This window comes from Cherax quadricarinatus, chromosome 83 (assembly GCF_038502225.1).
Source record: "Cherax quadricarinatus isolate ZL_2023a chromosome 83, ASM3850222v1, whole genome shotgun sequence".
Lineage (NCBI taxonomy): Eukaryota > Metazoa > Arthropoda > Malacostraca > Decapoda > Parastacidae > Cherax > Cherax quadricarinatus.
The window spans coordinates 13628871-13648910 of record NC_091374.1 but is presented as its reverse complement, the minus strand read 5'-3'; the positions used below and the strand labels follow the sequence as shown (position 1 = coordinate 13648910).

At 38.8% G+C, this 20040-nt stretch overlaps 1 protein-coding gene across 2 annotated transcripts in view; it reads right to left on the bottom strand.

The window, feature by feature from the left end:
- Positions 1-8250, bottom strand: part of LOC128702108 (cytoskeleton-associated protein 5-like) — an 81207-nt gene extending 72957 nt beyond the window's left edge. Inside the window, exons 1-6 of one of the 2 annotated variants that reach the window (XM_070102862.1) lie at positions 8080-8250; positions 7424-7627; positions 6159-6294; positions 4270-4463; positions 3875-4104; positions 2151-2597 (exon numbers count right to left, since the gene is read on the bottom strand). In XM_070102862.1, coding sequence (XP_069958963.1) covers positions 2151-2597; positions 3875-4104; positions 4270-4463; positions 6159-6294; positions 7424-7627; positions 8080-8172 — 1304 coding nt within the window. In that variant the 5' untranslated portion in view covers positions 8173-8250. The remainder of the gene's footprint in view (positions 1-2150; positions 2598-3874; positions 4105-4269; positions 4464-6158; positions 6295-7423; positions 7628-8079) is intronic. The other variant, XM_070102863.1, reaches the window with a different exon arrangement.
- Positions 8251-20040: the final 11790 nt, after the last annotated feature.

The window sequence follows — 20040 nt, the reverse complement described above, 5'->3', positions numbered from 1 at the left end:
TAAATAACATTCCCCTCCAAACTACCAATATCCCAAACCCCTCCGTTAATTAAAATGCAGGCATTGTACTTCCCATTTCCAGTACTCAAGTCCAGCTATATAAAAATAACCAGTTTCTCTGAATCCCTTCACTAAATATTACCCTGCTTACACTCCAACAGCTTGTCGGGTCCCAAAAACCATTCGTCTCCATTCACTCCTATCTAACACGCTCACATATGCTTGCTGGAAGTCCAAGCCCCTCACCCACAAAACCTCCTTTACCCCCCCTCCAACCTTTTCTAGGACGACCCCTACCCTGCCTTCATTCCCCTACAGATTTATACTCTCTCCAAGTCATTCTACTTTGATCCATTCTCTCTAAATGACCAAACCACAACAACAACCCCTCTTCAGCCCTTTGACTAATACTTTTAGAAACTCCAAACCTCCTCCTAATTTCCACACTCTGAATTCTCTGCATAATATTTACACCACACACTGCCCTCAGACAGGACATCTCCACTCCCTACAGCCGCCTCCTCGCTGCAGCATTTGCAACCCAAGTGTCACGCCCATCTAAGAGTGTTGGTACCACTATACTTTCGTACATTCCCTTCTTTGCCCCCATGGATAACATTTTTTGTCTCCACAGATACCTCAACGCACCACTCGCCTTTATTCCTTCATCAATTCTATGGTTAGCATCATCCTTCATAAACCCACCTGCTGACAAGTCAACTCCCACATATCTGAAAACATTCCCTTATTCCATACTCCCTCTTTCCTATGTGATATCCAATTTTTCTTTATCTAAATCATTTGATACCCTCATCACCTTACTCTTATCTATGTTCGCTTTCAACTTTCTACCTTTACACACCCTCCCAAACTCGTCCACTAACTTTAGCAACTTTTCTTTAGAATCTCCCATAAGCAGTTACATCTGTACTAATAAGATCTATGCCTGATTTGTTGACTGATGTAAGAACTGTTACGAAAGGCACTACTCGATATGTTTATTAATTTTATGAGACTAAAGACCACTGCCTTGTAAATAAGCAACTATTACCTTATCTGCATTATTTTTTATGTTTTTTTTTCTACTACACGTTAGCTTCTAAACATTTCTCAATATGCTTAGTCTTTAAAATTATAAAATGATACTCTACTTCAATTTCAAAGAGATAAAAGTTAAAATCCTTGGATGCACAGTTTTATGAATATAAATGAAATCGAAGGTTACAAACCATGGGTAAATAATATTAGTGTGTTAAACAATTACACAAAGATCTCACTCTAAAATTAAAAACAGCATACATAGTTATCTAAAGGCAGCTTTCGAATATTCAGTAATTATTTTTAGAGAAAGTATAATGAAGTGATGCATTCATGAACTAGATTGTGAATACAGGAGTACTTATCTTGCAATTATTTAAGAGCTGAAATGTCAAGTCACAACTATGTCCAGGACAAACTTAGTAATAAGCTTCCTAAGTGGCTATTTCTAAAATGAAAAAACCTAGCCTTAGCCAAAGTAAAACTCAGCTTCCCTTGGTAATTATCTTAGTTCAGAACTGCTACAACTGCCAAAATATACAATAACTACTCCATCTCTGCACCTTGTGTAACTATCAGTAAACTTGTCCTCTAAATTAATCTATTTTTTATTTATTATTTCATGAAGACCTACCACCAAAGACATTCTTGAATATTCTCCATTATGCATTTAGTTAAAGCAATAACTTACATTTGGTGGCATTCCATTACCATCCACATGTCTATCAATGAATGTGTAAAAGAAATAAACTGAGGAGAATGCAAGTAAAAATTTACTATATTATTTGACTGAACTGCAGAGCAACACAGCATTTCTAGTCTTTCAGTAACAGGAATGCTGCATAAGAATGTTATAATGTAATGAAATACAAATGTAATTAATGTTAAAATTATTAAAAGGAAGACATTTCAGTGGATTACTAAATTAATCTAATGAATTTTCTGGAACGATTATAAAAGTCTTGTCAATCTACTTTTCAAATAAACACTCAGCCAGTATTATAAAAAAAAAAAAAAAAAAGGCACCAGATATGACCAAAAACAGGTTAGTATTTTAGGAAAATCAATTCAAGGAAACAAAGACCACACCAAGAACTCAGTAGTTTGCTTGCCCAGGGAAGAGAGGTGAAGTGACGGTTCTTGTGAGAAGAGGAGGCATGTGAGGAGAAAGAGGAGGCAGTGCATGAGAAGGGCCATTATGAGGCGAAGGTGGCTCTTCAGCCAAAGGCTCCAAGTCAGGCTCTCCCAAGAGGAAAGAGAGCGAGCGAGATATGCGACGTGCTTGCTCTAGGGAGGCTGAAGTAAGGGGCCTCCTACGCAAAGGAGGCAACGGCCAATCTCCCTTCAGCTGACCTCTACTTGAATTTGGGTTGACATCACAACTGTTTAAGCTTCCTAAGCTACTAATATTGCTTGTACTACTCAGACTGCTAGTACTACTAGAGACAGCTATGGAATTATGCCGGGGAGGTTTGTGCCACACTGGTGGGGACCACTTTAAATCATCCTGGCTTCGGTCCATTGATTCAGAGCTCCAACTAGGGTTCCTGTTCATTCTTCTTCAAGTCCATCATTTTTTTAGTAGGTAAAAATGAAAATTTGTAATATCGTCTACAATTAACAAAAAATCATGCTTATACTTTTAAAATATAAAGGAATTACAAAAAATAGTCCGGTACAACTAAAAATACACAAATAGAAATATTCAACTACAACAGTGTACCTCATCCTTTATTCTTCTCCCTACTGTTCTCCTTCCCTTTAACAATGAGGGCTGATGGTCCCCCTACAATAAATTTTACTCTAAATATGAATTATGTAAAAACCCTTCTTATAACTTAAATGTGTGACTGGAACTTAAACCATGGTCTGAGATAACTAGCCTGCCACTTTAGTCTAGTACACCACAAAGGAAACAAGGGTTCCCAACCAGAATCCTGTATATTATACATTTTGTATTATCTCTGTTAGAAAATTAAGTTGTCAATCCTAATACAAGAGAACCTTTTTTTTTTTTTTCAACAAGTCGGTCGTCTCCCACCGAGGTAGGGTGACCCAAAAAAGAAAGAAAATCCCCAAAAAGAAAATACTTTCATCATCATTCAACACTTTCACCACACTCACACATTATCACTGCTTTTGCAGAGGTGCTCAGAATACAACAGTTTAGAACCATATACGTATAAAGATACACAACATATCCCTCCAAACTGCCAATATCCCAAACCCCTCCTTTAAAGTGCAGGCATTGTACTTCCCATTTCCAGGACTCAAGTCCGACTATATGAAAATAACCGGTTTCCCTGAATCCCTTCACTAAATATTACCCTGCTCACACTCCAACAGATCGTCAGGTCCCAAGTATCATTCGTCTCCATTCACTCCTATCTAACACGCTCATGCACGCTTGCTGGAAGTCCAAGCCCCTCGCCCAAAAAACCTCCTTTACCCCCTCTTTCCAACCCTTTCGAGGACGACCCCTACCCCTCTTTCCTTCCCCTATAGATTTATATGCTTTCCATGTCATTCTACTTTGATCCATTCTCTCTAAATGACCAAACCACCTCAACAACCCCTCTTCTGCCCTCTGACTAATGCTTTTATTAACTCCACACCTTCTCCTAATTTCCACACTCTGAATTTTCTGCATATTTACACCACACATTGCCCTTAGACAGGACATCTCCACTGCCTCCAACCGTCTCCTCGCTGCTGCATTTACCACCCAAGCTTCACATTATTATTACTCCAGTAATACATCACTCATATATGAAGAGCTCCAACAATACCCCCTTTAGTCTAATACACAACTTCAAAAGGTGAAGCTAAAATATACCTCTTCAAAAGATTGCTCTGTTCCCCACCAGCACTGCTTTCTCGGTCTCTAACAAGAGCTGGTGCAGGCTGAGCTGCAGTTGGTATGACACGGTTGATTCGTCCATTGGCTGCCCCACCCCCTCGCACTGTTGGTATTTCTGGTTCAACTGGTGGCTTCTTTATAACAGGTCGATTCTTAGTCGCCCTCTTAATGCGCTCCTCCAAAAGGCTCATGTCTTTGTCAGCAAGCTGTAAACAAATATAAATAAACAGATAAGAAGAGTAGTGGAAGAAAAATAAACACATGAGCACAATGAACATAACCTACATTTTTATATAGGTCCATGAATCTTATCATAGAAGAACAGATGATAAGGCATGACATTTTTAATGTAATACAAAATTAAGTCTTACATTTCCAACAAGCTTGAACACCTTCTCGCTCTCTCGGAAGTACACCTGAACTAAGGCATTAAGGGCAGCATTCCTGACCGAGTTGTCACGATCTGCAATCTGTTTAGCAATTTCTTTCAAAGCCACACCAGGAGAGGGTTGGCACACTGACATGCCATACACCTCTATTAAATTACTAATGGCTTCTAAGCATTCTGAAAACAAACAAGCAATAAATTAAATGTCACAATCTAATCTCTGACTAGTAACAGCACAATATTTAACATTCATTACACTGTCAAATGGAGGACCAAATATATTACATAGGGATGGGATACCAAATTCTTTACCAATGTTGATAATTTACAGCTGATAATGACAATTAAAATTGGAAAATAACTACTAATACTCAATTTTAGGCAGACAGCAGTACCATTAAAATTAGCCGATACCAACATCCCTAAATTACCGATGACAGTTTAGTTTGTGCTGCCCGAGTGGTTAGTTTATTGTATACCCAGTGCTCATCCTAACTGATGATAAACTATCTTTTTCCTCTATCTCCAGCTCTTGACCTACATTTTTTTTTTCTTTTCAGCATGTTGGTTGTCCCCCACCAAGGGGGAGGGGGTGTCTAAAAACAGAAAGAACACTTTCACCATCAATCACACACAATCATTGTCTTTGCAGAAGTGCCCAGATAAGACATTTCATCTCTCAAAGAACATTATAATCAATTTCACTTAATAATTGATGGAGTGCAAAACTTGGACAATTCACCGTGGAAATTATAGAATTATAGTCCAAATGCATTTTTGTGTCAGATTAGTTTATACCAACCTGCACAGAAACAGTAAATTGTAACTGGAGTATTCCTGATTTAACTGACACAAACAAAAAACTCAGGAACAAAGAACACAAGAAATACAAGTAAGAAAAATTGAAACAGAATAGTCAATTGAATGATGCAGGCAGAGCAAGTGCTTACTTGGCTTAAAATTCTAATAAACATTTAACACATCTCAGATTTTTTCTTCTGAATTTCTCTCATAAAGGTACACATACCAATAACTATATTTCACACTACTACCAGTAACCCACATATTTCTTAAACTACAACAAACATATTCCTTCCTCTACTTTCACAAATGTTCATTCAGAAATACTGCCAACTCTCTCTGGTTCTAACTCTATCAATTTCATCTTATGTCTCGTTACAACTTCAAAATAAAACTCTCCTCACTATGCTAAGACATACAGTACCCTTTCATAATACCTATAATTTTTCTTTTCTTTTTCTCCAAATTGTAGTCATGCACGTTCAGCTATACCAAGGACAAAGTCTGTTTCTGTATTTTTTAAGTAATTAAATGCTCTTGGTGTTTTAGTTGCCACCTCTAGCCCAAACTAGGAATGAAGGCTCTTTCCATTACAGTATTTACGTACATAAAAAAAGTGTGTTGCTACGTAAGAGTGTAGCAACTAAACCCTGCCTCCACAGTAGTGTGGATAGCAACAGAATGTTTTCCAGACAGGAATTAATATTAACAGGATGTTTTCCACAGGGAATGAATATTAATATCACAGATGAGAATTTTTTCATGAGACAAGAAAAAGTCAACATATGTATTATATAGGCAAGTAGGAGTAACTATCATCAGTTATGATTAAAAAAACGCCAACCTAGTTATGAACACAAAACATCATAAAAAAGTCTTTATGACTAATATCTATATTCATTGGGGCTGGTAACCCCTTCTGAATAAATTACTAAATGCAAAAAGTGTTTCTTCTTTTTGGGTCATCCTGCATTGGTGGGAAATGGCCAGCATTAAACAGAAAAAACTAAATTAATTTTATGTGCCAAGAAACAAGAATCACAATACAAGACAAACTTCAACTAATCTTACCTGCTCTTTGCCTAGCGTTTTTGGCTTTGAGTCCTTCCATCATATATGGAGATACTTTACTGGCAGGGTAAATGTTACAAATCAACCTTGCAATATTTCTTGCTGGCCCTCTAATTGAATCTTTAGGATCCCCAAACTGTGAAACAGAAACATTGCTGTAGACATTAAATAATACTGCCACATTTATTAAGGAGAAATCAAACAAGTTTATATACAGTGGACCCTCGACCAACGATGGCATCGTATAACGTTAAATCCAACTAGCGATACATTTTAATGCAAAAAATTTGCCTCGACTAGCGCTAAAAAACTCGACCAACGCGATTCGTTCCGTTCGAGATGTGTCCACGCCTCACTTGTCTCGTGGGTGCCAGTGTTTACAAGCCAGCCACCGCGGTCACATCCAAACATACAATCGGAACATTTCATATATCACAGCATTTTTAGTTATTGCACCTGCAAAATAAGTCACCATGGGCTCCAAGAAAGCTTCTAGTGCCAACCCTGTGATAAAAAGGGTGAGAATTAGTATGGAATTTAAGAAAGATTTTGAAGGGTTTGGGGCTAACCCTGAGATGCCTATGTCAGTTGTGGAATCCATTGTGCCTACTTCAAAATTAAGGAAATGTGTGCAAAGTGGGTTGAACTGTAAACCTTTATGGATGAAAATCACCCTAACATAGCTATTGCAAGCCGTACTAGTGACTATTACAATGACAATGTTATGGCCCATTTTAGACAAATCTTAAAGGAACAGGAGGTACAGAGCTCTATGGACAGATATGTTATGCAACAGAGGTCCAGTGACTCTCAAGCTGGTCTTAGTGGCATTAAAAGAAGAAGGGAAGTAACCCCGGAAAAGGACTTGACACCTCAAGTCCTAATGGAAGGGGATTCCCCTTCTAAACACTAACACCATCCACACTCTCCCCTCCTCCCATCCCATCAATCATCACCAATCTTCAATAAAGGTAAGTGTCATGTAATTGTACATGTTTTCTTCAGCTTGTGTTTATTAAAATTAATATTTCATGTGGTAAAAAAATTTTTTTTAATACTTTGGGGTGTCAGGAACGGATTAATTTGATTTCCATTATTTCTTATGGGGAAAATTAACTCGACTAACGATGAGCTCTCAGGAACGGATTAATATCGTTGGTCGAGGGTCCACTGTACTGAGTATTCAATATTAATAAGTTACCCTACTGAATATTTCACTATGTTATAACTATAATTTCAGGTTTAAGTTTCATATACTAACATACCTTTGTGACCAAGAATGGTAGGAAACAGTAGGCTTCTATGTCTAATAAATGGTAACCATCTTCTGAAAGAAACTGGAAGACTTGCTGCAAGTAGTCCATAGCTTTCATGATTACAGAAGGATTTGTGTCAAAGAACCGAATAGTTAGCCATTTCAAAACCAAGTCCAAATTGGCAATGCAAGCTGGCAAGTTTGAATTTAAGTCCTGGAACAAGAAAATTAATAATTAAAATATTACATCGACGTAATTAGATGTTGTTCTATGTCCACAACTCTCTTTCTTAGTCACGCAGCAATTTAAAATACACTGAGAAAGAAAATTAAAGCCATGAAGAATTATGGAAAGCAAGGGTGTAGGTAAATGACCCAAATCAAGAGGAACATCAGTTTGGCCACAGTCCAAAGTACTCGCTCACAAATTAATCCTACTCCTGGTGTTGCCTGTACATTTTAATTTAAACATACACTCTTGGACATTACACAAATAACCCATACATAGAAGAGAGAGAAGCTTACAATGATGTTTCGGTCCGACCTGGATCATTTACAAAGTCACACTGCGTGCGGGATATTCGCGTACTGTTCCAATCATGGTATCCTGCCTTTTTGTTCTTTACTCTTGAACATTCTCTATATATAACAAATAATGAGACTTGCCTCATTTAGAGCATCAATAGCTTTAATGTGGAACTTAAAGTCTTGATGGAACATGTTTGAGACCAACTGACGATTCATCCCTGCTGCAGTCATTTGGTCTTTTAACTGTGTTATGAACTCTGCTCGAGGAGTTGAGAAATCCCAACGTAACACTCTAAGGCGTTGCTCATCTGATGCTATATATATATATATATATATATATATATATATATATATATATATATATATATATATATATATATATATAGGTAGTAGGTTGGTAGACAGCAACCACCCAGGGAGGTACTACCGTCCTGCCAAGTGAGTGTAAAACGAAAGCCTGTAATTGTTTTACATGATGGTAGGATTGCTGGTGTCTTTTGTCTGTCTCATAAATATGCAAGATTACAGGTATGTCTTGCTACTTCTACTTACACTTAGGTCACACTACACATACATGTACACGTTTATTTATACACACTCATCTGAGTTTTCTTTGATTTTATCTTAATAGTTCTTGGTCTTATTACTTTTCCTTTTATATCCATGGGGAAGTGGAATAAGAATCTTTCCTCCGTAAGCCATGCGTGTTGTAAAAGTCAACTAAAATGCCGGGAACAATGGGCTAGTAACCCCTTTTCCTGTAAAGATTACTAAAAAGAATAAGAAGAAGAAAATTGTCAAAGTGGGAAGTCTGAATGTGCGTGGATGTTGTGCAAATGATAAGAAAGAGATGATTGTGGATGTTATGAATGAGAAGAAGCTGGATGTCCTGGCTTTAAGTGAAACAAAGCTGAAGGGGGTGGGAGAGTTTCAGTGGAGAGGAATAAATGGGATTAGGTCAGGAGTTTCAAATAGAGTTAGAACTAAAGAAGGAGTAGCAATAATGTTGAAGGATAAGCTATGGCAGGAAAAGAGGGACTATAAATGTATTAATTCAAGGATTATGTGGAGTAAAATAAAGATTGGATGTGAAAAGTGGGTTATAGTAAGCGTGTATGCACCTGGAGAAGAGAGAAGTGTAGAGGAGAGAGAGAGATTTTGGGAAATGTTGAGTGAATGCGTGGGGAGTTTTGAATCAAGTGTGAGAGTAATGGTGGTTGGGGATTTCAATGCTAAAGTGGGTAAAAATGTTATGGAGGGAGTAGTAGGTAAATTTGGGGTGCCAGGGGTAAATGTAAATGGGGAGCCTTTAATTGAGCTATGTGTAGAAAGAGGTTTGGTAATAAGTAATACATATTTTATGAAAAAGAGGATAAATAAATATACAAGGTATGATGTAGCACGTAATGAAAGTAGTTTGTTAGATTATGTATTGGTGGATAAAAGGTTGATGGGTAGGCTCCAGGATGTACATGTTTATAGAGGGGCAACTGATATATCGGATCATTATTTAGTTGTAGCTACAGTTAGAGTAAGAGGTAGATGGGAAAAGAGGAAGGTGGCAACAACAAGTAAGAGGGAGGTGAAAGTGTATAAACTAAGGGAGGAGGAAGTTCGGGTGAGATATAAGCGACTATTGGCAGAAAGGTGGGCTAGTGCAAAGATGAGTAGTGGGGGGGTTGAAGAGGGTTGGAATAGTTTTAAAAATGCAGTATTAGAATGTGGGGCAGAAGTTTGTGGTTATAGGAGGGTGGGGGCAGGAGGAAAGAGGAGTGATTGGTGGAATGATGAAGTAAAGGGTGTGATAAAAGAGAAAAAGGTAGCTTATGAGAGGTTTTTACAAAGCAGAAGTGTTATAAGAAGAGCAGAGTATATGGAGAGTAAAAGAAAGGTGAAGAGAGTGGTGAGAGAGTGCAAAAGGAGAGCAGATGATAGAGTGGGAGAGGCACTGTCAAGAAATTTTAATGAAAATAAGAAAAAATTTTGGAGTGAGTTAAACAAGTTAAGAAAGCCTAGGGAAAATATGGATTTGTCAGTTAAAAACAGAGTAGGGGAGTTAGTAGATGGGGAGATGGAGGTATTGGGTAGATGGCGAGAATATTTTGAGGAACTTTTAAATGTTAAGGAAGAAAGGGAGGCAGTAATTTCATGCACTGGTCAGGGAGGTATACCATCTTTTAGGAGTGAAGAAGAGCAGAATGTAAGTGTGGGGGAGGTACGTGAGGCATTACGTAGAATGAAAGGGGGTAAAGCAGCTGGAACTGATGGGATCATGACAGAAATGTTAAAAGCAGGGGGGGATATAGTGTTGGAGTGGTTGGTACTTTTGTTTAATAAATGTATGAAAGAGGGGAAGGTACCTAGGGATTGGCGGAGAGCATGTATAGTCCCTTTATATAAAGGGAAAGGGGACAAAAGAGATTGTAAAAATTATAGAGGAATAAGTTTACTGAGTATACCAGGAAAAGTGTACGGTAGGGTTATAATTGAAAGAATTAGAGGTAAGACAGAATGTAGGATTGCGGATGAGCAAGGAGGTTTCAGAGTGGGTAGGGGATGTGTAGATCAAGTGTTTACATTGAAGCATATATGTGAACAGTATTTAGATAAAGGTAGGGAAGTTTTTATTGCATTTATGGATTTAGAAAAGGCATATGATAGAGTGGATAGAGGAGCAATGTGGCAGATGTTGCAAGTATATGGAATAGGTGGTAAGTTATTAAATGCTGTAAAGAGTTTTTATGAGGATAGTGAGGCTCAGGTTAGGGTGTGTAGAAGAGAGGGAGACTACTTCCCGGTAAAAGTAGGTCTTAGACAGGGATGTGTAATGTCACCATGGTTGTTTAATATATTTATAGATGGGGTTGTAAAGGAAGTAAATGCTAGGGTGTTCGGGAGAGGGGTGGGATTAAATTATGGGGAATCAAATTCAAAATGGGAATTGACACAGTTACTTTTTGCTGATGATACTGTGCTTATGGGAGATTCTAAAGAAAAATTGCAAAGGTTAGTGGATGAGTTTGGGAATGTGTGTAAAGGTAGAAAGTTGAAAGTGAACATAGAAAAGAGTAAGGTGATGAGGGTATCAAATGATTTAGATAAAGAAAAATTGGATATCAAATTGGGGAGGAGGAGTATGGAAGAAGTGAATGTTTTCAGATACTTGGGAGTTGACGTGTCGGCGGATGGATTTATGAAGGATGAGGTTAATCATAGAATTGATGAGGGAAAAAAGGTGAGTGGTGCGTTGAGGTATATGTGGAGTCAAAAAACGTTATCTATGGAGGCAAAGAAGGGAATGTATGAAAGTATAGTAGTACCAACACTCTTATATGGGTGTGAAGCTTGGGTGGTAAATGCAGCAGCGAGGAGACGGTTGGAGGCAGTGGAGATGTCCTGTTTAAGGGCAATGTGTGGTGTAAATATTATGCAGAAAATTCGGAGTGTGGAAATTAGGAGAAGGTGTGGAGTTAATAAAAGTATTAGTCAGAGGGCAGAAGAGGGGTTGTTGAGGTGGTTTGGTCATTTAGAGAGAATGGATCAAAGTAGAATGACATGGAAAGCATATAAATCTATAGGGGAAGGAAGGCGGGGTAGGGGTCGTCCTCGAAAGGGTTGGAGAGAGGGGGTAAAGGAGGTTTTGTGGGCAAGGGGCTTGGACTTCCAGCAAGCGTGCGTGAGCGTGTTAGATAGGAGTGAATGGAGACGAATGGTACTTGGGACCTGACGATCTGTTGGAGTGTGAGCAGGGTAATATTTAGTGAAGGGATTCAGGGAAACCGGTTATTTTCATATAGTCGGACTTGAGTCCTGGACTTAACCCTTTGAGGGTTTCAGCCGTACTAGTACGGCTTACGACCCAGGGTTTTTGACGTACTAGCACCCCTAAATTCTAGCACCCTCAAATCTAGTGGGAGAAAGCTGGTAGGCCTACATATAAAAGAATGGGTCTATGTGGTCAGTGTGTGCAGTATAAAAAAAATCCTGCAGCACACAGTGCATGAAAAAAAAAAAAACTTTGACCGTGTTTTTAGAATAAAACAGCAACTTTGCACAGTATTTTCGTATGGTATTTATTGTTGTATTCTAGTTTTCTTGGTTTCATTTTATAGAATGGAAGACATATTACAGAAATTGAGGTGATTTTGACTGGTTTTACAATGAAAAGCACCTTGAAATTGAGCTCAAAGTAGCAGAAATGTTTGATTTTTACCAAAGTTCAAAAGTAAACAAATCATGCCAAGCGTCCAATACTCGTCAACTGGTGAGTCTATAATTCTTTCACAAGTGCACTGATATTATTTATACCATTTCTACACTAATGCAGTAGTCTGCATAACAGTAAATCTTCTATTTTTTGTAAGAATAAAAACTGAAAGTGGAAAGCCAAAGAAATATAAGAGGGGACTGGGGATGTGACTAACGAAGAAAGGAAATGCTATTTTAGTGCCAGGAATGTCTTTCTTGTTTATTCTGGACTCTATTTGGAAATTGGCATCTTTTGAAATTTGTGTGAAATTGGCAAAATTGCTAAATTCTGACCACTGTATTGGATAGTTGAAATCAGTAAATGGGTGGTTTCTTGTACTCATTCAATAGAAAAAATGGAGTTCTAGAGAAATAGTTATGATTTTTGTCGACTAGTACACTGGAATTGGCCGAAAATAGGGCTCAAAGTGGGCAAAATCGCCGATGCGTAAACATTGTCGAGACCGCTAACTTCGCGAGAGCACAATTCCTTAAGTTTTCCATCAAATTTCATGCTTTTGGTGTCATTATGATCGGGAAAACAGTCTCTTTCTTTTCATAAGAAAAAATAACTTTTTTTTTTTAAATTTGGCCGACTCTGAGAACAAGTCTCGGAGAGGGCCTGTCGACCCTCAAAGGGTTAAATATGACATTTCCACTTTTTCCAACTTCCTCCTTGCCGAATTGTTTAAAGCCATGCCTCACACCCATGTAAGTGTTGCCACCATTATACTCTGGTACATTCCCTTTTTTGGCTACATTGATACTTTTCTTTACATAAATGCCTCAATATTCCTTCCATTTTTCCCCTCACCTATTGTGATTCATTTTATGATCAATGTGTTACGATAAAAAACTGAAAGATAAACCAAATCCTTTTATCATGACAAAAACTGACATACTGTTATATCAACCACCACCACCACAAATTACCGTTCTTGTAGCAGAGGGTGCCCTTATGCTTTTCTTGCCAGTTGGTGTACTACCTTTCCCTCCTGAGGCTGGCATCCCTCCACCAACTTGTCCTGAACGACCAGTGTGACCACCTCCACTAGTGCTGCCTTTTGGCTTTGGTTGAGGTTTTGCTGGTAAGCTGGTCTTGGCTTTCTCCAAAGCTTGCATCACAGTGTTTTTGGAAGATGGCTGTAAACAAAAATGCTTTGATAAGTAAAGTAATTGTATTTTAAGTAAATATGCAGTATTAACATGCAAAATAAAATGATTAACAGAATTTCAAGTCATTATCCTTAAAAATGCTTTATCTTCATTTGTCATTCACATGGAATTGCTTATTCCATTTATGGCATCGCTCTTATATTTTCATATTAATTCAGATCTAAGATCACATTTAGCTCTTAAATATCAGCACTGAAGGACATGAAACACTTATACAGTACCAGAACACTTAAATCTTAATTCACAAACTTAATTTTGTGAATATACCTTAACTTTGCTGGTGTGTTTGACCATGCCATCGAAGCCAAGGTGAATCATGAAGGGCATCACAGCCTCGCCAGCACCTTTTCTCACATCAGCATTACGATCCTCCAATGCCATGAACAGGTACTGAGTACAGGCATGTAATTCCTCTTTATTTATGCCTTTTGGAGGAGCTGAAATAGCAAAACGTTATTTAAAATGCTTTTAGGAACAATGGACTTTTGAGAAGGGTAAAGGAGGAAGGTGTCAATCATGATCTAGTTTTGCTTGAAAGAGACATCTCCATTTTATAATACATTTTCCTTAGCTTTTTAACTTTTTTTCTATACAGCACCTTTCTACCAATGTTACACACTTCCCATGATAAATATACTTTGGCTTCATCAGATTTTTGCATAAACCCAGGGTATACTTCCATGCCCTTTATACAGCATGTCAGGCCCATCTTGGAGTACACAGCACCAGTATGGAACCAACCTGAGAAACTGAGAAAGCGCAGAAGTATGCAACAAGGCTTGTTCCTGAGTTAAGCAGAATGAGCTATGAGAGACTAATGACACTGAAAGATAGAAGAAACAGGGGAGATATAACATACAAAATGCTCAAGGGAATTGATAGGGTAGTGTGAGTGACAAGAAATGGGAACTAAGGAACACATCTGGAAGTTAAATACACAGATGAGCTACAGGGATGTCAGGAGGTACTTCTTCAGTCTCTCTCTCTGTGATAAGAAAGTAGAATAGTCTCATTGAAGAAGTGGGAGGCAGTCTGTATACTTAGCTTTAAGAGCAGGTATAATAAGGCCCACAAGGCTAGGATTGAGTCAATCTGGAAAGCGGCAAGTTGAAGGGCAGGGGTTTGTAGTTAAGACTCAACCCCCTACAGCCACATATAGGTGAGTATGTACAGTGTTGATGCAACTAAATGAGAAAGAACAATAGTCCGCTTATTTCCATCTCCTGCCAAGGTCCTCTTCAGCGGAATAAAAAGAGCCTCAGTTGGAGATTGAAATGTATGGATTACCATTATTCCTCATTTTTATTTCCCGCAGAAGTTCCTCCCACATGCAGCGCTGTCATATGTCATGAAAAACATAAGAATTAAGAAGCATGGCAATAAGCCTACTGGCCCAGGGTTAGCAGGTCCTTCTCAAATCCAACCTTTCTCACTTGTATACTTGTCTAGCCTAATTTTTTATAGCAACCCATAGTTTTAGCTTCAGTGCAATGTGTACATATCCTATGAGGGAAGAAATGACTGAAGTATAGAAGTGGAAGACAGGTATAAAAAAAAAATACAGTGGAACCTTGGTTTTTGCATGATTCAATTCTCAATGACTATTTTTGTCGAAATTTTGTCCGTTTTCATACATCCACTTGGTTTTCGTAGAGTTGACAATGGTCCGCAGTACCAAACACATTCGCCTGCTCACGCCCACACAAAGCATCCCACGCATTCTGACTGTCTTCGTTTCTCATTCAGTGAGCATTACCCTGTGCTTTTGGATAACATTTCATAATAATCCATTGTTTCTTGTGCGCGTTTATCAAGTGTGACTGCTAAATAAGCCACAAGGTGTCCTCGCGAAGGATTTTGAAAGGTTTGAGGCTGACCCTAAGGACCCTATGCCTATTGTTGAATCTATTGTCACTGGCCAAGTCCATGGGGTTGGATGTGAAAGAGTTGGTGGATGACCACAGGGAAGAGCTAACCACTGAAGAGCTGCAAGACCTTCAACTGGAACAGCAACAGACCGCAGCTGAGGAAATTGCTTCGGAGGAGGAGGAAGAGAGGGAAAATGTACCTTCTTCAGTGATTAAAGACATGTGTGCAAAGTGGAATGAGTTGCAAAGTATTGTGGAGAAATATCACTAACAAAACTGTTGCAAGTGGTGTCTGCAACATGTTCAATGACAATGCCTTGTCCCATTTTTGGAAAATCTTAGAGACGTCAGAAACAGACCTCTCTGGACAGATTTTTTGTGCAACAAGGGTCCAGTGACTCTCAAGCTGGTCCTAGTGCCAGTAAAAGACAAAGGGAAGTAACCCTGGATAGGGCCTTGATACCTTATGGAGGAGGGATTCCTCTTCCAAACAATAACCTCCTCCTCCTCCTCCCTCCCCTCCTTGCCATCTTCCATACACCAACAAGTGTCTTCAGTAAAGGTATAAGTGATGTTAAATGTTCATTTATCCATTTCATTAGTAATTTATATTTATTTGTCAATGTATGTAAAACTATAGTTATTCTTTATAAAATGTATTTTTTGTTAATATTTTTGGGCATCTGGAACAGATTAATTGGATTTATATTATTTATGAGAAATATTGCTTCAGTTTTCGTACAATTTAGTTTTCATCAGACTTCCTGGCATGAATTAATCACGAAAACCGAGGTTCCACTGTATATACAAATAGGTTACTAAGTGCATCTAACCAAGAACTCAAAAATAATGAATGTGTTGGATAAACTCCAATTTGAGAAGGATGGAGGAAACAACTGGTTTGGCAATAGCTTCAAGTTGAACAATATGTCAAGTGGTCAATGAGTAGCTTTAAAAATGCAGTGGACAAATATACAAGGATTGGGTTTGAGGAGGACCTGCCTAGCATGGTTGCCAGTAGGCTACTGCACAGTTCCTACCTTCTATATATCTTTCTGTTATTTTGATTATTTTACACACATTTTTGGGTGGCTTGCATTCATAAGATATGGGGGAAGGGAGAAAAACAACTCTGGGAATGTTTATTTAGCAAACAGAAATATACAATATTCTATTTTTTTTTTTTTTTTTTCAACAAGTCGGCCGTCTCCCACCGAGGCAGGGTGACCCAAAAAAGAAAGAAAATCCCCAAAAAGAAAATACTTTCATCATCATTCAACACTTTCACCACACTCACACATTATCACTGTTTTTGCAGAGGTGCTCAGAATACAACAGTTTAGAAGCATACACATATAAAGATACACAACATATCCCTCCAAACTGCCAATATCCCAAACCCCTCCTTTGAAGTGCAGGCATTGTACTTCCCATTTCCAGGACTCAAGTCCGACTATATGAAAATAACCGGTTTCCCTGAATCCCTTCACTAAATATTACCCTGCTCACACTCCAACAGATCGTCAGGTCCCAAGTACCATTCGTCTCATTTCACTCCTATCTAACATGCTCACACACGCTTGCTGGAAGTCCAAGCCCCTTGCCCACAAAACCTCCTTTATCCCCTCTCTCCAACCCTTTCGAGGACGACCCCTACCCCTCCTTCCTTCCCCTATAGATTTATATGCTTTCCATGTCATTCTACTTTGATCCATTCTCTCTAAATGACCAAACCACCTCAACAACCCCTCTTCTGCCCTCTGACTAATACTTTTATTAACTCCACACCTCCTAATTTCCACACTCCGAATTTTCTACAATACAGTGGACCCCCGCATAACAATCACCTCCGAATGCGACCAATTATGTAAGTGTATTTATGTAAGTGCGTTTGTACGTGTATGTTTGGGGGTCTGAAATGGACTAATCTACTTCACAATATTCCTTATGGGAACAAATTCAGTCAGTACTGGCACCTGAACATACTTCTGGAGTGAAAAAATATTGTTAACCGGGGGTCCACTGTATTTACACCACACATTGCCCTTAAACAGGACATCTCCACTGCCTCTGTCTCCTCGCTGCTGCATTTACCACCCAAGCTTCACACCCATATAAGAATGTTGGTACTACTATACTTTCATAAATTCCCTTCTTTGCCTCCATAGATAACGTTTTTTGACTCCACATATACCTCAACGCACCACTCACCTTTTTTCCCTCATCAATTCTATGATTAACCTCATCCTTCATAAATCCATCTGCCAACACGTCAACTCCCAAGTATCTGAAAACATTCACTTCTTCCATACTCCTCCCCAATTTGATATCCAATTTTTCTTTATCTAAATCATTTGATACCCTCATTACCTTACTCTTTTCTATGTTCACTTTCAACTTTCTACCTTTACACACATTCCCAAACTCATCCACTAACCTTTGCAATTTTTCTTTAGAATCTCCCATAAGCACAGTATCATCAGCAAAATGTAACTGTGTCAATTCCCATTTTGAATTTGATTCCCCAAAATTTAATCCCACCCCTCTCCCGAACACCCTAGCATTTACTTCCTTTAAAACCACATCTATAAATATATTAAACAACCATGGTGACATTACACATCCCTGTCTAAGACCTACTTTTATTGGGAAGTAGTCTCCCTCTCTTCTACACACCCTAACCTGAGCCTCACTATCCTCATAAAAACTCTTTACAGCATTTAATAACTTACCACCTATTCCATATACTTGCAACATCTGCCACATTCCTCCTCTATCCACTCTATCATATGCCTTTTCTAAATCCATAAATGCAATAAAAACTTCCCTACCTTTATCTAAATACTGTTCACATATATGCTTCAATGTAAACACTTGATCTACATATCCCCTTCCCACTCTGAAACCTCCTTGCTCAACCACAATCCTACATTCTGTCTTACCTCTAATTCTTTCAATTATAACCCTACCGTATACTTTTCCTGGTATACTCAGTAAACTTATCCCTCTATAATTTTTACAGTCTCTTTTGTCCCCTTTCCCTTTATATAAAGGGACTATACATGCTCTCCGCCAATCCCTAGGTACCTTCCCCTCTTTCATACATTTATTAAACAAAAGTACCAACCACTCCAACACTATATCCCCCCCTGCTTTTAACATTTCTGTCATGATCCCGTCAGTTCCAGCTGCTTTATCCAGTTCATTCTACGTAATGCCTCATGTACCTCCCCCACACTTACATTCTGCTCTTCTTCACTCCTAAAAGATGGTATACCTCCCTGACCAGTGCATGAAATCACTGCCTCTCTTTCTTCCTTAACATTTAAAAGTTCCTCAAAATATTCTCGCCATCTACCTAATACCTCCATCTCCCCATCTACTAACTCTCCTACTCTGTTTTTAACTGACAAATCCATACTTTCCCTAGGCTTTCTTAACTTGTTTAACTCACTCCAAAATTTTTTCTTATTTTCATTAAAATTTCTTGACAGTGCCTCTCCCACTCTTTCATCTGCTCTCCTTTTGCACTCTCTCACCACTCTCTTTACCTTTCTTTTACTCTCCAATGTGTGGTGTAAATATTATGCAGAAAATTCGGAGTGTGGAAATTAGGAGAAGGTGTGGAGTTAATAAAAGTATTAGTCAGAGGGCAGAAGAGGGGTTGTTGAGGTGGTTTGGTCATTTAGAGAGAATGGATCAAAGTAGAATGACATGGAAAGCATATAAATCTATAGGGGAAGGAAGGCGGGGTAGGGGTCGTCCTCGAAAGGGTTGGAGAGAGGGGGTAAAGGAGGTTTTGTGGGCAAGGGGCTTGGACTTCCAGCAAGCGTGCGTGAGCGTGTTAGATAGGAGTGAATGGAGACGAATGGTACTTGGGACCTGACGATCTGTTGGAGTGTGAGCAGGGTAATATTTAGTGAAGGGATTCAGGGAAATGTAGGTAGTAGGTTGGTAGACAGCAACCGCCCAGGGAGGTACTACCGTCCTGCCAAGTGAGTGTAAAACGAAAGCCTGTAATTGTTTTACATGATGGTAGGATTGCTGGTGTCTTTTGTCTGTCTCATAAATATGCAAGATTACAGGTAAGTCTTGCTACTTCTACTTACACTTAGGTCACACTACACACACATGTACAAGCATATATATACACACCCCTCTGGGTTTTCTTCTATTTTCTTTCTAGTTCTTATTCTTGTTTATTTCCTCTTATTTCCATGGGGAAGTGGAACAGAATTCTTCCTCCGTAAGCCATGCGTGTTGTAAGAGGCGACTAAAATGCCGGGAGCAAGGGGCTAGTAACCTCTTCTCCTGTACATATTACTAAATGTAAAAGGAGAAACTTTCGTTTTTCCTTTTGGGCCACCCCGCCTTGGTGGGATACGGCCGGTGTGTTGAAAGAAAAGGATTCAGGGAAACCGGTTATTTTCATATAGTCGGACTTGAGTCCTGGAAATGGGAAGTACAATGCCTGCACTTTAAAGGAGGGGTTTGGGATATTGGCAGTTTGGAGGGATATGTTGTGTATCTTTATATGTGTATGCTTCTAGACTGTTGTATTCTGAGCACCTCTGCAAAAGCAGTGATAATGTGCGAGTGTGGTGAAAGTGTTGAATGATGATGAAAGTATTTTCTTTTTTAGGGATTTTCTTTCTTTTTTGGGTCACCCTGCCTCGGTGGGAGACGGCCGACTTGTTGAAAAAAAAAAAAAAAAAATACTCTCCTCTTCTTATAACACTTCTGCTTTGTAAAAACCTCTCATAAGCTACCTCTTTCTCTTTTATCACACCCTTTACTTCATCATTCC